Source organism: Populus alba, chromosome 1 (genome assembly GCF_005239225.2).
Source record: "Populus alba chromosome 1, ASM523922v2, whole genome shotgun sequence".
In the NCBI taxonomy this organism is placed as follows: domain Eukaryota; kingdom Viridiplantae; phylum Streptophyta; class Magnoliopsida; order Malpighiales; family Salicaceae; genus Populus; species Populus alba.
In genome coordinates this window covers 42,500,520-42,520,446 of record NC_133284.1, presented here as the reverse complement: position 1 = coordinate 42,520,446, position 19,927 = coordinate 42,500,520, and the positions used below count along the sequence as shown (strand labels likewise).

Sequence of the window (19,927 nt, the reverse complement as noted above, 5' to 3'; positions counted from 1 at the left end):
TATATTGTATTTTTTATCATAAAATAAGAAAAATACATCTGATATAGTTATATCATATAACTTTATGCCTTAAGAATATTTTAATATAGTCTCGAGTTCTTACACCTTCGAATTTGATCTTCTCATAAATTATTTTTAAAATAGAAAAAAATTTAATACCTTCATCATTTACAAGATAAGTAAGAAGTTGCTCTATATTTTAGAGAATATATATTATTATAGGAATGGTGGAGTTAGTCAACGTAAGTGTAATATTTCAAGCATATTATTTTTCAAACAAACTATTCTATTGGGGAAAAAAAAAAAAAAAAAAGTCCAGTAATAAAGGGACCCAAATCCCAAAATCGAAGTGGTAAATTCCATGCAGGTGTGTTAGGGACAATCCGAAGAACACACATTAGGGCCAAAAAGCTGCAAAGCCAGCAAGGGATTACCTAAAATGAAACAAACAAGCAAAGGTGGCATTGCCTGCTTACACTTGTCTCTTAGCTCCTTTTAGAAGATTTAGCACATAATTTAGAGAGAGAAATGAAATCTGACTGAGAGAGAAAGAAAATGAGAGTGAGTGAGTGAGAGAGATCCTGAGAGTAGGTGTAGGAATGAAAAGAGGAGAGTGGAGCGAGAATTTGGGCATAAGAAAAAATCGAGAGAAAAATGTATCTGATATTCTTAAATAGTGCTTTAGATTTTGCATGGTTTGAATTTTTCTACCACTTAATTTTTCTTTAAGTAATCTGCTTCTCCGACAATAAGATATGAGAAAAATCAGAAACCTCCTCAGATTCTCTCTCTCTACACTTCCAAGTCCCTACTTTGTTTCTCTCTCCCTCTCTCCCTCTCCCTCTCTAATTTTCTAGCTTGAAGGCTGGCTAGGTTGAAGGGTTTTTGCTCTCTCTCTCAATCATACCGATCTTGACACCATACCTTGCGAGATTTTTGGTAATCTTTTTCTGTTTGTTTCCTTTCTTTCTTGAAACTGGGTCCTTAAAGTTGTCTAGATTTTGCTGTTGTAATCGTCAGATTTTGATTTCATATTATGGTTTCTTCCAACTCACGATTTGGACATGTTGTCTTTTTCTCTCTCTAAATCTTTGTATCTGGCTTCTTTAACTTCTTCTGAAACTCTTTCCTTTATAACAAGACTAGCCGAGGAAGAGCAATACATATAGTGGTGCGGTATTATTAATTAGTGCTAGCAGCTGCAGCAAAATCAAGATTTATTGTGTGTGGCTGTCTAAATCCTTGCATGTTGATGGCAAGAAAGTTCCAAGAAGAGAAGAGCAGAAACAGGAACAATGGTATATATACTGACACTAGCATGGAAAGTGAGGGTGATGTCTTCTTCTTTCTTTTCTTTTTATTAGGGTTTCCTTTGAATTATTGAAAACTTTCTTTTATGGAAGATAATTATAACAATGGCTCAAGAAGAACAAACCAAGAAATGTAACACTAGTAGTAATGGTAATGGTGATGGTGGTATTAGAAGTGGCCACATTAGTAGATCTTGTAGGAAGCACAAGCAAAAGAAAGTGCCACAAAGAGGGCTTGGTGTTGCACAACTAGAGAAGATGAGACTAGAGGAGCAACAGAAGAACGATGTCTCTGTAAATCTGCCTTCTCCAGGTCCTATATCACAAATTAAGCCTTCCAATCTCTCTCTGCCAATTCCAAATGTTTATGAATCTCGTTCTAATTCATCATATTCTTCCTGAATCTTCTCATCTCCAAAGTCAATGTTTAGGCCCCAAAATATAGAACTAATCAACTCAAACAGTACTATTCCATCGGAAAATTCGGTGGGGTGGCAATCAGTTGCTGTTCAAGGGCAAAAAACTATGCCTAAGATGTGGAATTCTAGTGATTACAATCTTGAAAAGGAAAATTGTGGGGTTGATTGCACTTGTTTCGGCCGAATTTGAATTTACCTTATGAATCAACCCCATTTGGCCTCTTCCTAGTTTGATGCAAAGAGCACAGCAACATCGACAACATTCTTCTTCTTCTCCATGCTCAATGGTAACTAAATACGTGTGTGGTTTCTTATTTTCTTTCTTAAATTTAGTGTGATCTTTTTTTGTGTAAATCCTAAATAATCTTGCTTTGCCTTGTATATTTCGTGGAAATTGTGTAGGTAAATGCCTCGTCAGGAAGTTCATCATCATCTTTGCAAAATCCTCAGATGGAGCCCCCTTCAAACCAAAGTTATTATGACAACTATATACCTGTTTGGATAGAGGAAGAGAAGGTGATTTAACTCTTCTCTTAATCAGTGAGTTAATGAATGCAATAGTACACTTTAACTCATTATATATTTTTCTTTAGTTTTTATTATAATCAATCAAGATTTCTTTTTAACAATAATGCTTAATACAATTCGAAGGGGGGAAAAAGGAACACACCAATTTGTAAATGTGCTGGTGGGAAATTTTTATTGGTTTTGAATTGAATGAAAATAATGGGAAGCATTTCTTATTTGTGAATTTGTTTCATCACATCTAAGTATAGATGGTTGGCAAGAAGAGACCGCATCCCTTTTCGCTAGGCTATCCACCAGGTTCTTCTTTCCACTGCTACAAGTGTCCCACAAATACCTCATTTGGCAATGGAGGCTTGTATAATTTCAGTTTCAGCAGCCGAAATTGCAGGTTTTTTTCTTATTCTTCATGGCATCCTTGAATATTCTACTTTACAAGTGTTTTTATTGTATACTCCTGTGCCCATACTTTAGAGAAGACTCCTCCTGTTCTACTTGTATCTTGGAGCCCACTTCAAAGAAAATCATCGAAGAAAATGGGGCATGCAATGTAGATTTCCTCGCTCCAGCCCCTCCTCCTGCTACAACTTTGACATCTACAGACTTCAAGCTCATGCCTTCAGATTATCTGGACTTCCATAACTTCGAATCCTTTGATTTCGATTCACTGCCGTATCAAGTGAGATTGCTTAAACAGCAAACCATTTCACTCGTTTTGTTTTTTGTATTAAGAAATATTATCCACTTACTTTTCTTTTCTCTCTCATGAATTTGTTCAAGGGTAACGTGGAAGATCGAATTCTCCAGCAGCCAGGAGCAATTGTACCAAATCAACAGCAGACCTACTATTGCTTCCTTCCCCCAGCAATAATGCAAATTGGCCATCCAACAAAGTCTAGCAGCGATTACACTGGTGATGAAGTAGGAGAAAATATTGATTTGAATTTGAAGTTATGAACACCTACATAAAGTAGCTTACTTTTTCGTCGTTTTCTTCTCTCTTTTGCTCATCTCATGTGCTATCTGAGGAAGGCCAGCTGTTTCTCTCCATGAGACTATGTAGTAGGCAGTCCTCGACTCCCTTTTCCCATTAATAACTTTTGAAGAAGAGTGAATATGTATAAATATGGATTTGTGGCTAAGAGTTTGAAAGGGACCCCTAAATCTTGGCCATGTGAGGGCAAGAGAGAAGAGAGAGACTGGGGAGGTTAGGAGGTCTGGATTTGTATTTTGATGACCAAGTGATGAATTTGGCCTTGGGTTTCGGGATTTCTTTCCTTTTATCCTTTTTTTTTTTTTTTTGGCGTGTGTGTGAGTAGAGAAAGCACTTGATTAGGGGTCACTTGCAAACTCTTGGCTATATATATACATATGATTGAGTAAATAAGTGTTGATTTTAAATATTTAAAAATGAAATGGAACATGGAAATAAGCTGATATAAGAATGATTATTGAAAAAATATTAAAAAATTATTAAAACGTATTTCTGGTAATTAAAAATTATTGAAATAAACATGAACTTTGGATCAATTTGGTACAAAAAGTCATGTAAAAACATAAAAATAAAATCGAGTATTGTTCATAGAAAACATGCTATCATGATTTGAGATGCTAGACTAGAACTTAAAACAAATTATACAAGAAGAAGAAATAAAGGAGGAGAGATCCAGCCACCACCAATGGCAACCGGACAGGCAGCTTCGGTTAGAGCCGCCATGAATTATGAATTAGGGGACTGCTTCTAAAATACCCATGGTGTTTCTCGTAACATCGTTTATGGTAAAAGATGGAGAGCCTAGTAAACATTTCGTTTCAAATTATTTTTTATTTAAAAATATAATAAGATAATATTTTTTATTTTTTTAAATTTATTTTTGACATCAATCATTTAAAATGAATCAAAAATATAAAAAAAATATAAAATTTTTAAATTTTAAACAAATCAAACAAACCACCTACGTTAAATTCATTTTAAGGCTGAAAATGAGTTTTAAAAGGATCTTAGGTTTTTTTATTTTTTTTGTGTGAAAAATGATACTTTTTAATTAATTTATTTTTTTCAATCATTTATTCTAAGTTAATTTTCTCCTTGGAGTATTTCAATCTTTAGTGATGTTTTCTTAACCAACACAACTAAATTTCTACTGCTTAAATAATAAGCCCACAACAAAGTTAAAGCGTCGACAAAGTTTTCTAACTTATAATTTATGTATACTAACCCTAAGTAAATATTCAATTCATCTTATTCTTCGTCATCTTTTTTCACACTTTCAATAAAATCGTCTCACAAAAGTATTTTTATTGTAATAATGTTTTCGTTGATGATGTCGGAAGATGCTGCATGTCTCCCCTCACACGACAACCTCTCCTGGGAATTTTTCGTGTGGTGTCTTTTTCCACTTTTGTTCTGTTTAGCTGGAGCATTAATCAATCCCTCAAGATTAGTAAGGAAATTGCCAAAATATTCTTATCAGGTGAATCCTTGTTTTGCATCCATTAGAATCCCTGTCCTGTTTGTGTCTTGCTTAGCTGTTAAAAAGGGAAAAAAACCACAGCAAAAGATGAGGTTATGCAGTAGCAGATCAAATCATGAGGGAAAAAAAAAGGGAGAGAGGAAGCGGGCAAGGGTTGTTTTCCAGGAGGGACCGGAGCTTTGAAGTCTGAAAAAGCACAACTGTAAATAGGAAATGTCACAAGAAAATAACAAGTACAATGTCTTCTGGATCAGCTCATGTGTCCAACAAGATTCAGAATCACGCTTGTACAGCCAAAAAACACTCTCATAAAAGTCCATATGTTCGCTATCAAACAGGAAAACAGGAACCATCCCACAAGATCAAACTGCGAGCCGTGCTCTGATTGCAACCTGCACAAACCTATGACCAACCCAAGACATAATCAAGAACATAGACCAGTACCAGAGAGAATGGATACAGGAAGAAAGCCAGAAAAGAGGTCCAGAGAGGAAATGTGGTACGGAAGCTGGCGAAGGCGCCCATCACGACGCACACAATACAAATAACCAGCACTTCAGCTGAGAAGTCCCAGGTCAATTCCCTGAAGTAAACAAGGGCCAAGAATACTGCTAGGCAAAGGACATTATTCATGGTGACTGCCCCATATAGCTGCAGTAAGAAAAGCCATCAAGGTCAGAATTCAAAAAAACCGCAGTTTCTTTTATGATTGCATGATTATATACTAACGTAAGACTGCAAGATGCCTCCTAAGAATGTAAGCAAGGCACAGAGTTATCTCTGAAATCAAACAGAGGATTGTTCTTTGTTTATTTTCATCTCCTGTAATAAAGGCAAGTCATTTCAAAGGCAACCTCTCAGAAAGCACAACTACCATCCATACTATGAGCCTCCGTAAGTGGTTCATTGAGCTTGTGCTTCTTAGGATATCCCATTTTTTTACTACCATGAAAATGGTTAGAGCTGTATGGGGGGTTTTTAGACAGGATACTGCATCACATGCCAACTGAAATGAGTTAACATTTAGAGGAGATAATGATAATGCAAGGAACCATCTCAAATTGAAATGCATTCAGCTTGGAAATAGAAATCAAGAACAAGTTCAGAATAGCACTGTGCTTTTGATGCTGCCTCCTCCTTGAAGACTGTACTCGAAATTTTTCTATTTTAGATTGAAATGTGACCTTTTAAATAGCTGTGAATGCCTACAGTGAATTACAATCAACTTTAAAGAGCAGGAAGCTGAAACACCGGGACTGGTAAGTAAGAAACACACCTCAGAAAATGTTAACGAGGCAGTGGTGACTTTCTTACGGCTAGCGAAAATGATTGCTGACACAGCTTCACTAGAGTTGGTAGCCAACGGAAGAGCAATAAATGAGATGAAGAAAGTAGGAATACTTGTTGCATCAGAGAAATTGTCAACAGCATCCACAAGAGGATCCGCAAATGCAGCAGCAATAACAGCACCAGCCAACAACATCAGCGATGCTTTGAAGGACGTCCACCTGGGGTTTTTGACTCCCTCATCACTCTGTCCCTCCTCTGGTTCCTGAGGCCTCAATAGAGCGTGTGCTTTCTTTGTTTTCTGCACGAATTACAAAATCAAATGATCATATGATACTATGGCACTAAGGTGAGCCACAATACTGCCACTTACATCATGAAAGTTATCCAAGTACTTATGTGTCCGGGGACCAGGGTCAGGAGAGCCACCTCCTACACGCATTGCCTTATCATGCCATTTTTGGATACCATTACTGAACTCGGTCTCATCAATATAATTATCATTAGAAGTGTCAAAATCTTTCATTAATTTAGAAACAGCATCATCCTTGTCGAAGTCTATCTCTTCAAACCGGATTCCTATGACCAGTGCCTTTAATTCAGAAGCAGAAAGTCTATCATCACCATTCTCATCAATAGTGCGGAACAACCTGGCATGGTATATACATTAGAAAATTACAAATTAAAAGAGGTATAGATTGAAAGCCAAAGACTATCAGTTCAGGCGTAATGGAAGCATGGAACTGACTTTTTTACGACATCTGTATCCAGTGAACCGTCATCAGTCAAAATCCTTAAATGCTTTAAAATTCCTGACATCACAAGTTTGTGCCTTGTATACTTAAGTTTTCTCTCCTGGATCCAAGGCTGAAAGACCTGTCCGATATAATATCAAGGGAAAAACATTAATTTGGCAAAAAGCCCCAAAAACAGATCGTAGAAGGCTAGATTGTAGCATCTGATAACACACAGGCAGGCACCAAATACACATTATCTGACTCAATTATCACAAGAACCCAAGCCGCAGTATCTAACATTTGGGCCTTAAAATTTAACTACTAAATAGGGCAACTCAGTCGATTCCTAACCTATTTTAAGCAAGGGAAAACACCAAAGTAGTATCAAGTTCAAACATATATTGTATGGCTGTCCGACAATTGTTAAAAACATTACTAGCAATAAATTTCTTCGGTGACAAAAAAGAGAAAAATTGAAGTAATTATTTGCACAATATAGCATGCACAATCTTACATTGGTATATTCAACTAATCCACCCTAACAAACGTGCAACATTGTAAACAAATCACAGACCCTAGAACGGAGAAAACATACACTGGTAGCTAAATTTTTTGCACTAGCTTAGAGCAATAAGCCATTAATTACCTAGAGCAAAAACTGCAAAAAAAAAAAAAAAAAAAAAACAAAGTTTCTACGAAGCTTACAGATATTCACACTCTAGATTTGACTAAAACTTGCAAATTGCTCGGGTCTACTGAAAATAAACTAGATTTACCAAATAACCGCCTGGCTCTTAAAATTCTGGTCTAAACTAGCAAGAAGTGACACCTCAAAAAACAAGAAGTCTGATGATAAGGGGTCTATTCATACTCCTTTTCCAAAACCAGATTCGTTGGATGTGAATTTCTCACAATATGGAAAAGAAAGTGCTTTGGTTTTGAGCACATTTTCATTGAAGCAGCAACTGGAAACTCGACAAGACACCTTATCCAGCAAGTCACCTTCCAAGAGGTGCATGTCAGTTTAGGATGCAGCTCACTCACATGATGACAAACAGTATATATACTATGTTCACAGAGTACGGAGTAACACTGAGGCCCTTAAAGGCTACCACTAATCAAGAGGTTGATTTCCAGATTAATTTGTCAAGTACAAAATCATTAAATGACATTTGTAGAATTCTGAATATAATGAAACTTGGAGGACTTATTAGGTCTCACGAGGGTATCAAAAGAATCTAAACTTAATATGCATCAACGTTGGAAACTGCGCAACCATAGAGATCAAGACTTTATGATAATTTTAGTATGCATGTCATCCTTAACCAAATAAAACCAAATAAACTTCATCGATCTTTGAAATTACAACATGTTACTGAACCTAGCAACATTTGCAATGTCAAATTTGTTTAGGCATAATAATGTCAAATTGTAGGGGCCCCAATCTAGAGAGGTTATATTAAGAGAAATGATAACCTAACTGCGTTATTAGAAACACAAGGGACAAGCTCAAAACTATGCTTCCCGAGCATACCGAGTTCAATTATAAACATAGGCTCCTATTTCAATGAACTACAAAATATGAAAGCATGTGGAATGCCCGTTTAGTTCCTGCCAAAAATATGCAGCCAAAAGCAAGCCTTTGTAATTTTATGGGCTACAAAGAAGAGGGGACTGCAACGAGGTAGCTTTTAGCTTCTGAATAAAAAAAAAAAAAAAAACAGGTTAATAAAATCTACAAACCAGGCACACAGGAAAGAAAAATAGTTACCTGGTAAAGACAGTAAGTTATCAAGATAGCAAGAGATAAAATTAGCCCAATCAAGACTGCTAAGTGCCTTCCTGAAGTTGAATGGAGGGTTTGCAGTAGTTGAACAACAATAAATGGAAGAACAGATATAGCCATTATTCGTGCAGCATAGCATGTCCAGATATCAGTACTAACTCCACTGCCTGCAAACATGGATAAATTATTTTGAGTATGGAGGCATCTAGTATATTCGACCACAATTTTCATACTGTTTCACATCACAGCTCCAATTGTAATCAATGCAATAAATTTGATAATGAATGTGCAATGCTTCAGAATGATATTTGTTTATAAAATTGGCATACAAGTAACCATGTGATTACTTCAGAATTTGATGGCTTCCATTATCAGTATAATGTTTCACATTTCACAACCCCAGCCCCTCCCCCTCTCTTTCAATTTCTGTAGGATTTAAATCCCTCCCCCCATCATTCCTTTCATACATCTGCTGCTAAGCTCAGCTCCCTCTGAATATTACATTTTATTTCTGATTTTCACTCATCCTTTCCCTTCCTGTACTGTCAATAGAATGCCATTAATTATGCCCGGGTAATAGCTGTTAATTTAGGTTGTATACAGAGGAGGAGATTTAGCTTACTATGTACAGATTCCTAAAATCAAAGCATGTCCAGATTTAAGTTTCTTTGTATAACTGGTAATCTTGCCTATATAATGAAAGACCTTCTAAAGAGAGGACAATTCAAACCATTCTGTTATGGTTTCAGAGTCATTCTCTAAGAAATCTTAGTTCTAGTTTTTCCAGTCATAGCCTTAGTACTTATGGAGAAGTTAGATATTGTTTGTCAATTCTGATAGATTCACTAGCAAAAATTATGTTGCTTGGGAATTTCAATTGGAGACCTTCCTAAAGGAATAAAGAGTTGTGGGGACATATAATGGCAAGTAGCAAAAGAGGATCTACTGCGGAAAAGCCTCTGACCAACAAGAAAGCTTGGGATGCCAAAGATAGTAAAATCATGTCTTGGATTCTTGGTTCTATAAAGCCACTTCTTATCTCTGCGTCCTCATAGGTCTGCAAATGCTATATGGAATTATCTCAAGCAAGTCTATAACCATGACAACAAGTTAGGTGTTTCCGGCTTGAGTTGGCCATTGCTAACTATACTTAGGGGGATCTATCAATTCAAGACTACTACTCTGGTTTTCTAATTTTTTAAAATGATTATTCTGACCTTGTTGCAACCATGGTCTTTATAGTATAGCACGTACACAAAACCAGCCAAAGAGATTAATTTCTAATGAAATTGAGGCTTGACTTTGATTCTATTTGTGCCTCTCTAGTAAATAGAGATTCTATTCTGACTTTGGAGGTCTTTTATGAGAACTCTTGCCTGACAAACAACGCTTAATACTCGAAATATTATGGAGCAGTCTCATGTTGCTTCTAATATTGTCTCAGTTGCCTATGATGCTTAAGGCAAGGGCATGGGTCGTGACATGAGCACCATATAATGCTATAGTTGCAAGAAATATAGCCATAATGCTCCCAAGCAACATGGTCTATCATGCTATCCTCAAGAGTTTTTTAATTACTGCAAGCAATCAGAGCACATTATTAAGGATTGTACTATTCATCCTTAACACTTCAACAAGGTCTATCAAGTTGTTGTTATTGGTGACTTATAGGGGTGAGCAAAAAACCTGATAAACTGATTAAACCGAGAAAACTAGAAAAAAAATAACCAAAAAAAAAAACATAATTAACCGATTGAAAAATCACAAAAAATTTCCGGTTCGGTTTGGTTTTGGTTTCTAAAGTCTGAAACCGATTGAATCGAACCAAATCGGTTCAACTAGCCAGCACTTAAAAAAAACCAAGTATAAATAGGATGTTTTCTAACCCTAAAGTAACATTCAGCCACTGCCCACCCCCTCCCTTTGCTCTCAACATATCTCTCCCCTCCCTTTACTCTCTGCATCTCTCCTTTTTGATTTTTCTCCCCTCCCTTTACTCTCTGTAAACCTAACGTTACACTTTATGGGGTGCATGCATAAAGTTACTGAAGGATATTCTTATTCAAGCTCTGAACAAAAGCTCATTCTTTTCTCTATCGTACTCTCATCGGAGTGACGGGGAGGTATCGCCTTAACTCTCTTTCCGGACCTACTCATCGAAAGATGCCCAAGCTCTTTGATAGAAGAAGCTTCAAATGCGCAGTTAGGACAAAAGGTTGTTTGCAAGAATAGGCTTTAGGACTTTATCAAAGGGAATGATTGGACAAAGACAAGTATATGGCCTCTAGTTTGACAACACAGTGAGATTTGTAATCATGCTTGTACAATGTTGATGTTAGAAAAGTGGTGCTCATGGGCTTGGCTCCTCTTGGTTGTGCTCCCCACTTTTTGTGGCTACACAATAGCAGAAAGAAATGGAGATGATGAGAAAAACCATAGGGATTTTTTTGGGACTGGGAACAAATTTTGTTTGCAACTGAAATAGTTTCGGTTTGAACCGGTTTGGAAGGGAAAAAAACCGAACCAAACTGAAATTAATCGGTTTGAACCCGTTTTTGGTTTAGTTCGGTTCAAAATGTTTTTTAAAAAATCAGTTTGATTGTTTATTTTGGTCCAAAACCAAACCGAACGGAAAATGCTCAGCTCTAGTGACTTACAGCCAACTATGCTTGCTATTGTAACTTCTGTTGTTGGTTTACAGTCTCTAGCACCTTTTCTAACTCAGGAAACAATGCAAGAAATGATTAAGTGTGCATTTTCAGCATTGGGTCTTCAAGGTATTGGTTCTTCATATCTCTTTTAGATCTTACACTCGGATGCTTCTAATCATATGAATAATACTCTAAATGATTTAAGTAATGTGAGAGAATATTGTGGCTCTTCATATATTCAAACAGCCAATGGTAGTGCTCTCCCCAATATAGCAGTTGGTGATGTATCTTCTTACTTTAAGGATGTTCTTGTATCACCTGAATTTAGTTTCTTTTAGCCAACTTTGTGGTCCAAAATTATGATGTACATCTTACTCCTGGTGGTTGTGTTGTGCAAGATCAAATGTCAGGGTAGTTGATCGTGAAGGGGCCAAAGCATGGACGTTCTTTTTATCTACAACTATCTATTTCACAAAGTTTACCTTTTTTCTCTGTACTATCTTTACCTTCTAAGGTTCTATCTAATATGTTGAAATTTGGTCTATTGGATAATAAAGAGTATTCTTTTTTCATTGTGTTTCCTGATTGTGCAACTTGTAAACTTGGCAAAAGTAAAACTTAACCCTTTCCTTCAAAAGGAAATAGAGCCACCTATAGTTCTGAGATCATTCATAGTGATGTTTGAGGTATTAGTCTTATTATTTCTCATGCCCAATACAAATATTTTGTGACAATCATTGATGACCACATCAAATATACATGGGTCTATTACTTACAGCACAAATCAAAAGTTTTTCATATGTTCAAACTTTTCTTAGCTCTTGTTGACACTCAATTTTCAATTGATGTTAAAATTCTTTGGTCCGACTCAAGTGGGGAATATACATCTCATGTGTTCCAATCCTTCTTGCAATCTAAAGGTATATTATCTCTCAACATTCTTGTCAATATACTTCACAACAAAATAGAGTAGCTGAACGAAAAAATCGTTATCTTCTAAATGTTGTCGGAACCATGCTCATTAAGTCTTCAGTTCCTTCTAAGTTTTGGGTAGAAACACTTACCACAACAACCTTTCTCATAAATTGATTGCCTTCCCCAGTTTTGGACTTTGAGTTTCCATATTTCAAGCCTTATACAAATCTTCATATTTTTAGGTGTGTATTCTTTATGCATCTTATGCTTTTGCCCAATCCATCCATTGTGCCTTGGGATATAGTGTCACACAAAAAAGTTATTTATATCCAAAATCTAATTGGGTTCCTGTCAAGAAATGTGCTCTTCTTTGAAAATCAATGGTTCTTTTTTCCTATGTCTTCCTCATCAAAGTCTTTTGTTGTTGTTATTGTTTTTTTTTTTTTTTTTTGTCTTCTTTTGATGACACTTTTAGTAGTACACATATTGAAAGGTCTAAACTAGGCATGGTATACCATTGGAGACCTCCAGTGTTTTCCCTTTCCGATCCTGTCTTGCCAACCGCTACTTTGCGCCACTCCTTTATAATATCCAGTCTTTCTAACCGTTATGGATTTTTGTCATGTATGACAAGTACTATTACTTATGCATTGTTTGCCACTCTATCTTTTATTGTTATTCCTATTGGTTACTCACAGGCAATCAAAGAGAAATGTTGGCAGGAGGTAGTGATGGCAATTTCACCCGAACCCGATGGATACTGACTCGAACCAACCCTATTCAATAGAGATTTTTTTACCAATTCCCATTCAGGTTTGGGTAAACCCGAACTAAAAAAATCAGATTCGGGTAGAGTATGGATGTTATCTTGCCTGACCAGAAACCCGACCCAAACTATATAAATAATCTTAAAGTTTGAAAAATTACATTTATACTAAACATATATAAATAAAATAAAAAATAGGGTTTTCTCTAAACTTCACACTCTCCTCTCTGCCTCTTCAATTCTTCTAAGAAGAAGAAAGGTGTTTGGAAGCTCTTTGAATAAATTCATCAAACATAATATGAACAGAAGAACTAATTTGTTACTTTCTGTTTGTTGTGCATTCACTTTGACATGTGTGTACTCTTGACAGGGTTCAATAGCAATTAGAATGGCAAAAAAGGCTATCAATGAGGGACTTGAGATAGATTTACCATCAGATTTGGAATTGATAGAGTGCTATAAGCAAATCTTGAACACATAAGATTGTTTGGAAGGCTTGGTAGCATTTTTTCATAAGCAAAAACCAAGTTATAGAGGGGAATAAAATTAAAAAATTAATTATGGACAAGTTTCTAGGGATTAATTGTCATTCTTTGTATAATTTATGCCCATGAGCAAATGTACATGCTAGACAAAATTTGATATGCATATTGTTAATAAAGAAAATAGTAAACATTCATCTTGTTTGTCATCATCAATTTGGTGGTGGTTAGAATGATTTTTTTGGGTATCCAATTGTTTAGAAGCTGCCTCATTTAATTAGTGAGATAATGATTTGGAAATTTGGGCAAAACATATTTTAAAGTCGGATTATCTACAAATAATGTCATTCTATATTATCAATAGCTTTGATGATCAGTGATTAAGTGAAGATCTTTGTCATATTGCCACCTAAGGCTTCTTTGAATCTTGTTTTTGCATTTCTTGCAAGATCATGAATAACTCTTACGGAACATCCGGGTCTGTTTGCTTCAAAATCACTTTTAGCTTTGCTTGCTCTTACATATTTCACACTTGTTATTTATATTTTCATGAGGATACCTAGCAGTACCCAATGAATATTCAAAACCCAATCAGGTCGGGGTTTGGTTTATACTCGATCGGGTTCTGTTAAAAAATTTGAAATCAAGTTCGAAAAAGGATGCCACAAAACCTCATCCATGAATACCCATTGTAATCCCTAACAGCATGCCATTCAGGAAGAATTACGTGCTCTTAAGGCTAATAAGACTAGGGAAGTGGTGGATTGTCCTTCTGGTGTGACTCCACTTAGATGATGTAAGTGGATCTATTCTATTAAGGTTAAGTATGATGTTAGTTTGGACAGGTATAAAGCTCATTTAGTAGCTCTTGGAAATAATCAAGAATATGAAGTAAATTATAAGGAAACGTTTGCTCCATTGGCGAAAATGACTACCATCCGCGCAATGTTGGCTATTGCCGCTTCTTAAAATTGGGTTTTGAATCAAATGAATGTGAAGAACACCTTTCTTCAAAGGGATCTCAAGGAAGATCTGTATATATGTCATCTTGTAGGTTTACTTTCCACCCTTACTTCAATAGTATGCAAGTTACCTCACTCCATGTATGGTCTTAAACAGCCCCTTCGTGCATGGTATAAGAAATTTACTTATACCTTACTCAAGGTTGCTTTTCTCAAAAGCAATTATGATGCATCCGTGTTTCTTCGCAAAACCGAGATTGGGGTTGTCATTCTCTTGATGTATGTTAACGACATAATCATCACGAGCACTGATTTGGTTCTGATCTCTCAATTAAAGCAATATTTACGTGATTCTTTTCACATGAAGGATCTAGGATCCCTTACATATTTTCTTGGTTTGGAAATTACCGCTGGTTCATATGATATTTTTTTTTGTCACAATACAAGCATACCCAGGATTTGATGGTTGTTGTTGTTGTTGGTCTCCAGGACTCTAACCCTCTTAATACACTTACTCCCTTGGAACTTAATCTCAAGCTACTCAAAGAAGAGGATGATTTGTTATCAAACATTGTAGCCTATCATACATTGGTTGGCAACTTGGTCTACCTTACAATTACTAAACCTGATATTTCTTATGTGGTCCAACATGTTAGCTAGTTCATGGCTTCTCCTTGGCACCTTTATATGGCTACAATTCGACGAATCATTCGCTATGTCCATGGCACAGCTTTGCTAGGACTTTTCTATCTTGCTGATACTTCACTTGATCTTTTAGCATATAATGATATTTGATTATGTGATTATGTCAAGTGTAGTGACACTCGATGTTCTACTATAGGTTGGTGTATGTTTCTTGGTCCGGCTCTTATTTATTGGAAAAGCATGAAACAAGATTGTGTTTCCAAGTCCTCTACCAAATATAGGGCCATGTCCCAAGCTTATGTTGAGATACATTGGCTCTGAGGGCTATTGGCTAAACTTGGCTTCTCTCCAGGTGGCCCTACTTCTCTTCATGCGAATAAACACTAGTGTCATTCACATTTTAGTCAATCTCATCTTCCATGAATGCACTAAACATATTGAGGTTGATTGCCACTTCATCCGTAAGGTGTTTAAAGCTCAAACTATCTATCTTCCTCATGTGTCTAGCAATCTTCAAGTGGCAAATATTTTTACCAAGGCTCTCACACGGTAACAACATAATTTTCTTACAAAAAAATTGATGCTTTAGGATAACCCACATCAATTTGTGGGGGGAGTCAATAAAAAGCCATAAATTATGACTTGTTAATAGCTGTTAATTTAGGTTGTAAATACTCTCGAGAGGAGATTTAGATGTATAGCTTCCTAAAATTACTCTATGTAATTAGCACATAGAGATTTAAATTTCCTTGTATAACTGGCAGTCTTGTGTATATAATTAAATAACTTCTCAAGAGAAAGGGCAATTAGAACCATTCTATTATGTACAAAAGGGCAGCATTCAATATTCGGAAAGCTTAATATGTGTAATCTCAAGAAATTTTAAGAAAATGTTCACTATATTTGATGTCCTCATGCATCATACATTTAATTGCAACATATTTAATAAATATGTCTTCGCACGACAAAATGCATCACTTGCACTGTTTTCTAAAAGAGAGGGGTAGCATTTATCCTAAAAAAACCCAAGGAAACAATTAAACTGCACAAAAAAATCCTGTCTAGGAAGGTAAATCTGGGCTTCAGAAAACTGATACAGATTGAGCATAACTTTATCCCTCTAGATTTTACCAGATTAACAGCTTCGCAATATTTCTCTAATAGTTTAAATAAATAAGTTAAGCCTGATACTTCAGTTTGAATATTATCTAAGAAATACTACTTATAATCTTCCAAGACAAAGAATGGTAAACAATATTAACCACATTTTCTGATGCCCTAGTGCTTTAAATCTTTCAGAACTCAGCGTCTGTCTCTAAGTTCTGTCTATACCATGTTAATTCTAAGAAAAGAGACATACCAGTTAGGCTGAATCTTTTTGTGTCCTTTCGGTCTATTGCAGAATTTTCTGTCTCAAGCATGTCACATTTTCCGACAACAACACACGATCCCCAGATAACTGTGAGAAGCATTACAGTTGATCCGGCCAACAAGCCCATTCCAACAGAGACCTGGCTTTGAGCAGTTTCAGTACTTCCAGAAAGTCCAGAAACTATGGAGCAAAGGGGAGAAAATTAGACAACGTTACCAAACAAAAGCTATCTCGTGTCACCGAAATCGCCATATACAATACAATTGGCAGTAATAATCAAAATGATTCGACAATCACTTTCCTTGTATCCTTAACACAGAAAATTCAAATTCACATTCACATTCACAAAAAAAACTAATTCTTTTCATTTTCAGATTCAATGATTCACTGTAAATGTTTAATGCTATTAGTAAATATAAATGACTATAGAAAAAATATAGAAAGAGGTAAACAAAGTGTGTGTGTGTGTGTGTAAAAACCAGGCAATAGTATAAAGCACAAAAAGAAAAAAAATCTAAAAACTACAAATTTTAAAAAACAAAATCTAAAGGAAGAAAAAAAAACTCTTTTTTTTTTTGCCGGTAAAACCATCAGATTCAAAAACCAGATAATTTCACACCGAATATTTTATATATATATATATGTGTGATAGATAGATAGATAGATAGATAGATCCAAAATGTCCACTGTCATTTTTAATTGAACAATTGAAAATCAGATCCTAAATATCCAGATCACGAAACGAGATTAATAAAAGTTGAAATTAATAAATTCTACCTCAAATCAGTCATATTTTCCACAACCAAAAAGAGAAAAAAGGAGATGTAATTACCAAGAATGAGCAATGCATCAGGAAGAGCACCAAGGATGGGAAGAAACAAGCCACCAATAATACCAGGTCCCAGAATCTGAAGCAAAAGCTCACTCCCACTAGACAGATATGTAGCGGCAAAGAACATCAAGTAGCCATAGACGAGAATCAAAAACAAGTTTCCAATCACCGTCGTAGTGCAGGGCAGGAAGCCGTAGGTCTGCTCGCACGTCTCCTCTGCACTGCTCTCGAGGGCGAGATGGAAAAGCGATGATGTAGTTTGATTAAGGGACTGATTGTTGTGGGCGCCATCGGAGATTAGATCAGACGGATCAAAGGGGGAGTAACGTGAATGCACGGTTGTGATTAGGAGGAGGAGGAGGAGGATTGGGATGGTGAGGACGAGGTGGCGTCTGTTAAAACTGAAACTGTTCCTCATGGTTTGGTTTCTTTGTAATGTTTAAGACATGAACCAAAAAAGAGGAACTGATGGTTAAGTGTTTTCCAGAGTGATTGGTCGTTAGATAGACGGTAGGAGTTCTGAAAACTAAAGGACGAGGTTGGGTTAGGTGAGATGAGATAGGCCGTGTCTTAGCCGCGTCACCCTTCCAGTTCCAGATATGGAGGCTGTACCGTTTCAACTTGATAATCACGATTCACGACCCCACCTGTTTCCGTATCTTAGGGGTAACGGCTTAACTATTTTAAGATTCTGTTTTTATATATTTAATCGTATTCTTATAAAAGTTACTGTGTTTTTAATTCATCTTTCCTTTCTATTTTTTTTCTATCAAAACTAACTGGAATGGTTCACATAATTATTAATTTTAAGTCATTCAATTCACTCTCTTTTAGATGCCTCTAACTCTTAAAGTTACACATATTTATTCATAAAAATTGATAAAGGTGTGAACTTGAAGCCATGCATGCATGATTATTATTATTATAATAGCGATTGTTTTTAAAAAATATTTTTTACTTAAAAATAATTTAAAATAATATTTTTAAATTTATTTTTAATATTTACAAATTAATTTAAAGTAAAAAAATTATTATTTTTAAATTAATTTTTAAATTTAAAAACAAACATGATAGAAGAATTATGGGTGCTGATTGATATAAATCAATCTCTTAGATGAAATCATTAAACTTCTGGAATATAATGAGGTTTAAAATTTTAGATTTTTTTTTATATATGATATAATTTTTCATTTTTAGCCACCAAAAATTATTTTCTATCCACATTTTGAACTCTATAATAATGCTGATAAGAAATATTAGTTAAATAATTAATAATGAGCCCATTGGTAGGACCATAATCGAGATGCCGCGCGGCGGCAGCCCTTTTTCCTTCCTCGTTTTCGTACAGATCTGTGAGTCAAATCGAGATTTAACTAGCGTGGCAGGTATAAACTGTTTTCATAGTGATATTTCTCGTTAATTATACCGTGAACAAATATTTTTGATATCTCTTAATATTTATTCTTTAATTATATTTCTATTTTTATTTCTTCTTAATTATTGTCCATAGTTTTCTTTACTACCAACTAATTATTTTAGTTCTTCCTTCTTGTTTTTTTAATCTTTAATAATAATAATAATAATTTATTATAATATCATTTTTAGTAATAGAAACTAAAACTAGAAGTGAAATTACTATAGCTAAAAACACTATAAACCTAGACAAAGGTAATATAAATATAAAAGTGATTTCACTGAGTTAATTTTTTGTCACTTAATTTTTTTTTAATTACATTATTTTCACATTTAATTAATTTGGGTTGAGCTCAATTGTTAGCTTTGTATAGAATTCTTGCAATGTTAAGGCAAAAATATAAAGGTGGTATACATAATATAAGAAAATAAAATGAATTAAGTTTTATTTATTTGTTAATTAAACTTAAATTAAATATTATAATTAAATTTAATTAAAATAATAAAAAAATAGTTATGCTAAATTGTTATGCGTTTCAAAAACACTTTTGAAAAAATTTAAAAAATTTTATTTTTTTTATTTACTTTAAATTAATATGTTTTTAGTGTTTTTAAATTATTTCGATATATTAATGTTAAAAATAATTTTTAAAAAATAAAAAATATCATTAGTATGTATTTTAACATGATAAATTATTTGAAAAGTAATCAACCACGCTGCCAACCAAATTAATAATAAAAATAACTTTTAAAAAATAAAAAAATAATATTATTAATATATATTTTAATATATAAAATTATTTAACAAGTAATGACAACTACAACACAATGCCAGAAGACATGATCAAGGTTGTTAAAATCGCGTTTTGACTCGTAAAATTGTACGATTTTACGAGTCAAAACATGCATTATGGGTTGAATCGCTTGAAAAAATCAAAAATGGGTACAATCGATTTGAAATTGGGTGAAATCGCAAAAATCAGATGAAATCGCATAAAATCACGATTTCAGGACCAATTTTACGATTTCAATAAAATAAAGCGCTGAAACAAAATTCCTCCCCTCATGTCCAGCTGTCAGACACCTATTGGATTTTTCTTCAGTCTTCAGGCACGAAGCATTGAATGTTCTGCCTTGAGAAAGCCTCTCCTGGCTTTGGGGGTTTAGTGGGAGAAAAAGCCTGGCAGATATGCCATCTTTTTATTTTTTAATTCCCAAGATTCAATGCTTCGTTGTCTCTAGACTCTCTACCCAAGATTTAATGCAGAAAAAATCTTTTTAAAATAGTAACAATGTCCTGCCGGAGAGAGAGAGAGCTCCGTTACGTCTTTTTATTATTTTTTAACGAAGC

General features: G+C 34.9%; 2 protein-coding genes and 1 long non-coding RNA gene across 3 annotated transcripts; 1 reads left to right on the top strand and 2 right to left on the bottom strand.

The window, feature by feature from the left end:
• Positions 1-1,903: 1,903 nt before the first annotated feature.
• Positions 1,904-3,248, top strand: LOC118027501 (uncharacterized). Its single transcript, XM_035030884.2, has 5 exons — positions 1,904-2,016; positions 2,132-2,245; positions 2,506-2,645; positions 2,729-2,933; positions 3,035-3,248. The coding sequence occupies exons 1-5, from the start codon at positions 1,963-1,965 to the stop codon at positions 3,209-3,211; spliced, it is 690 nt and encodes a 229-aa protein (XP_034886775.1). The 5' UTR covers positions 1,904-1,962; the 3' UTR covers positions 3,212-3,248.
• LOC140955687 (uncharacterized) lies at positions 2,291-3,341 on the bottom strand. The gene is made up of 2 exons (XR_012170105.1): positions 3,234-3,341; positions 2,291-3,149 (listed from the first exon to the last, which is right to left on the bottom strand). It is a non-coding gene; the product is annotated as an uncharacterized lncRNA (long non-coding RNA).
• Positions 3,342-4,906: 1,565 nt separating this feature from the next.
• LOC118063529 (sodium/calcium exchanger NCL) lies at positions 4,907-17,765 on the bottom strand. The gene is made up of 7 exons (XM_035077581.2): positions 17,164-17,765; positions 16,320-16,511; positions 8,524-8,705; positions 6,764-6,891; positions 6,389-6,665; positions 6,005-6,316; positions 4,907-5,379 (listed from the first exon to the last, which is right to left on the bottom strand). The coding sequence occupies exons 1-7, from the start codon at positions 17,579-17,581 to the stop codon at positions 5,131-5,133; spliced, it is 1,758 nt and encodes a 585-aa protein (XP_034933472.1). The 5' UTR covers positions 17,582-17,765; the 3' UTR covers positions 4,907-5,130.
• Between the last annotated feature and the right edge of the window lie 2,162 nt (positions 17,766-19,927).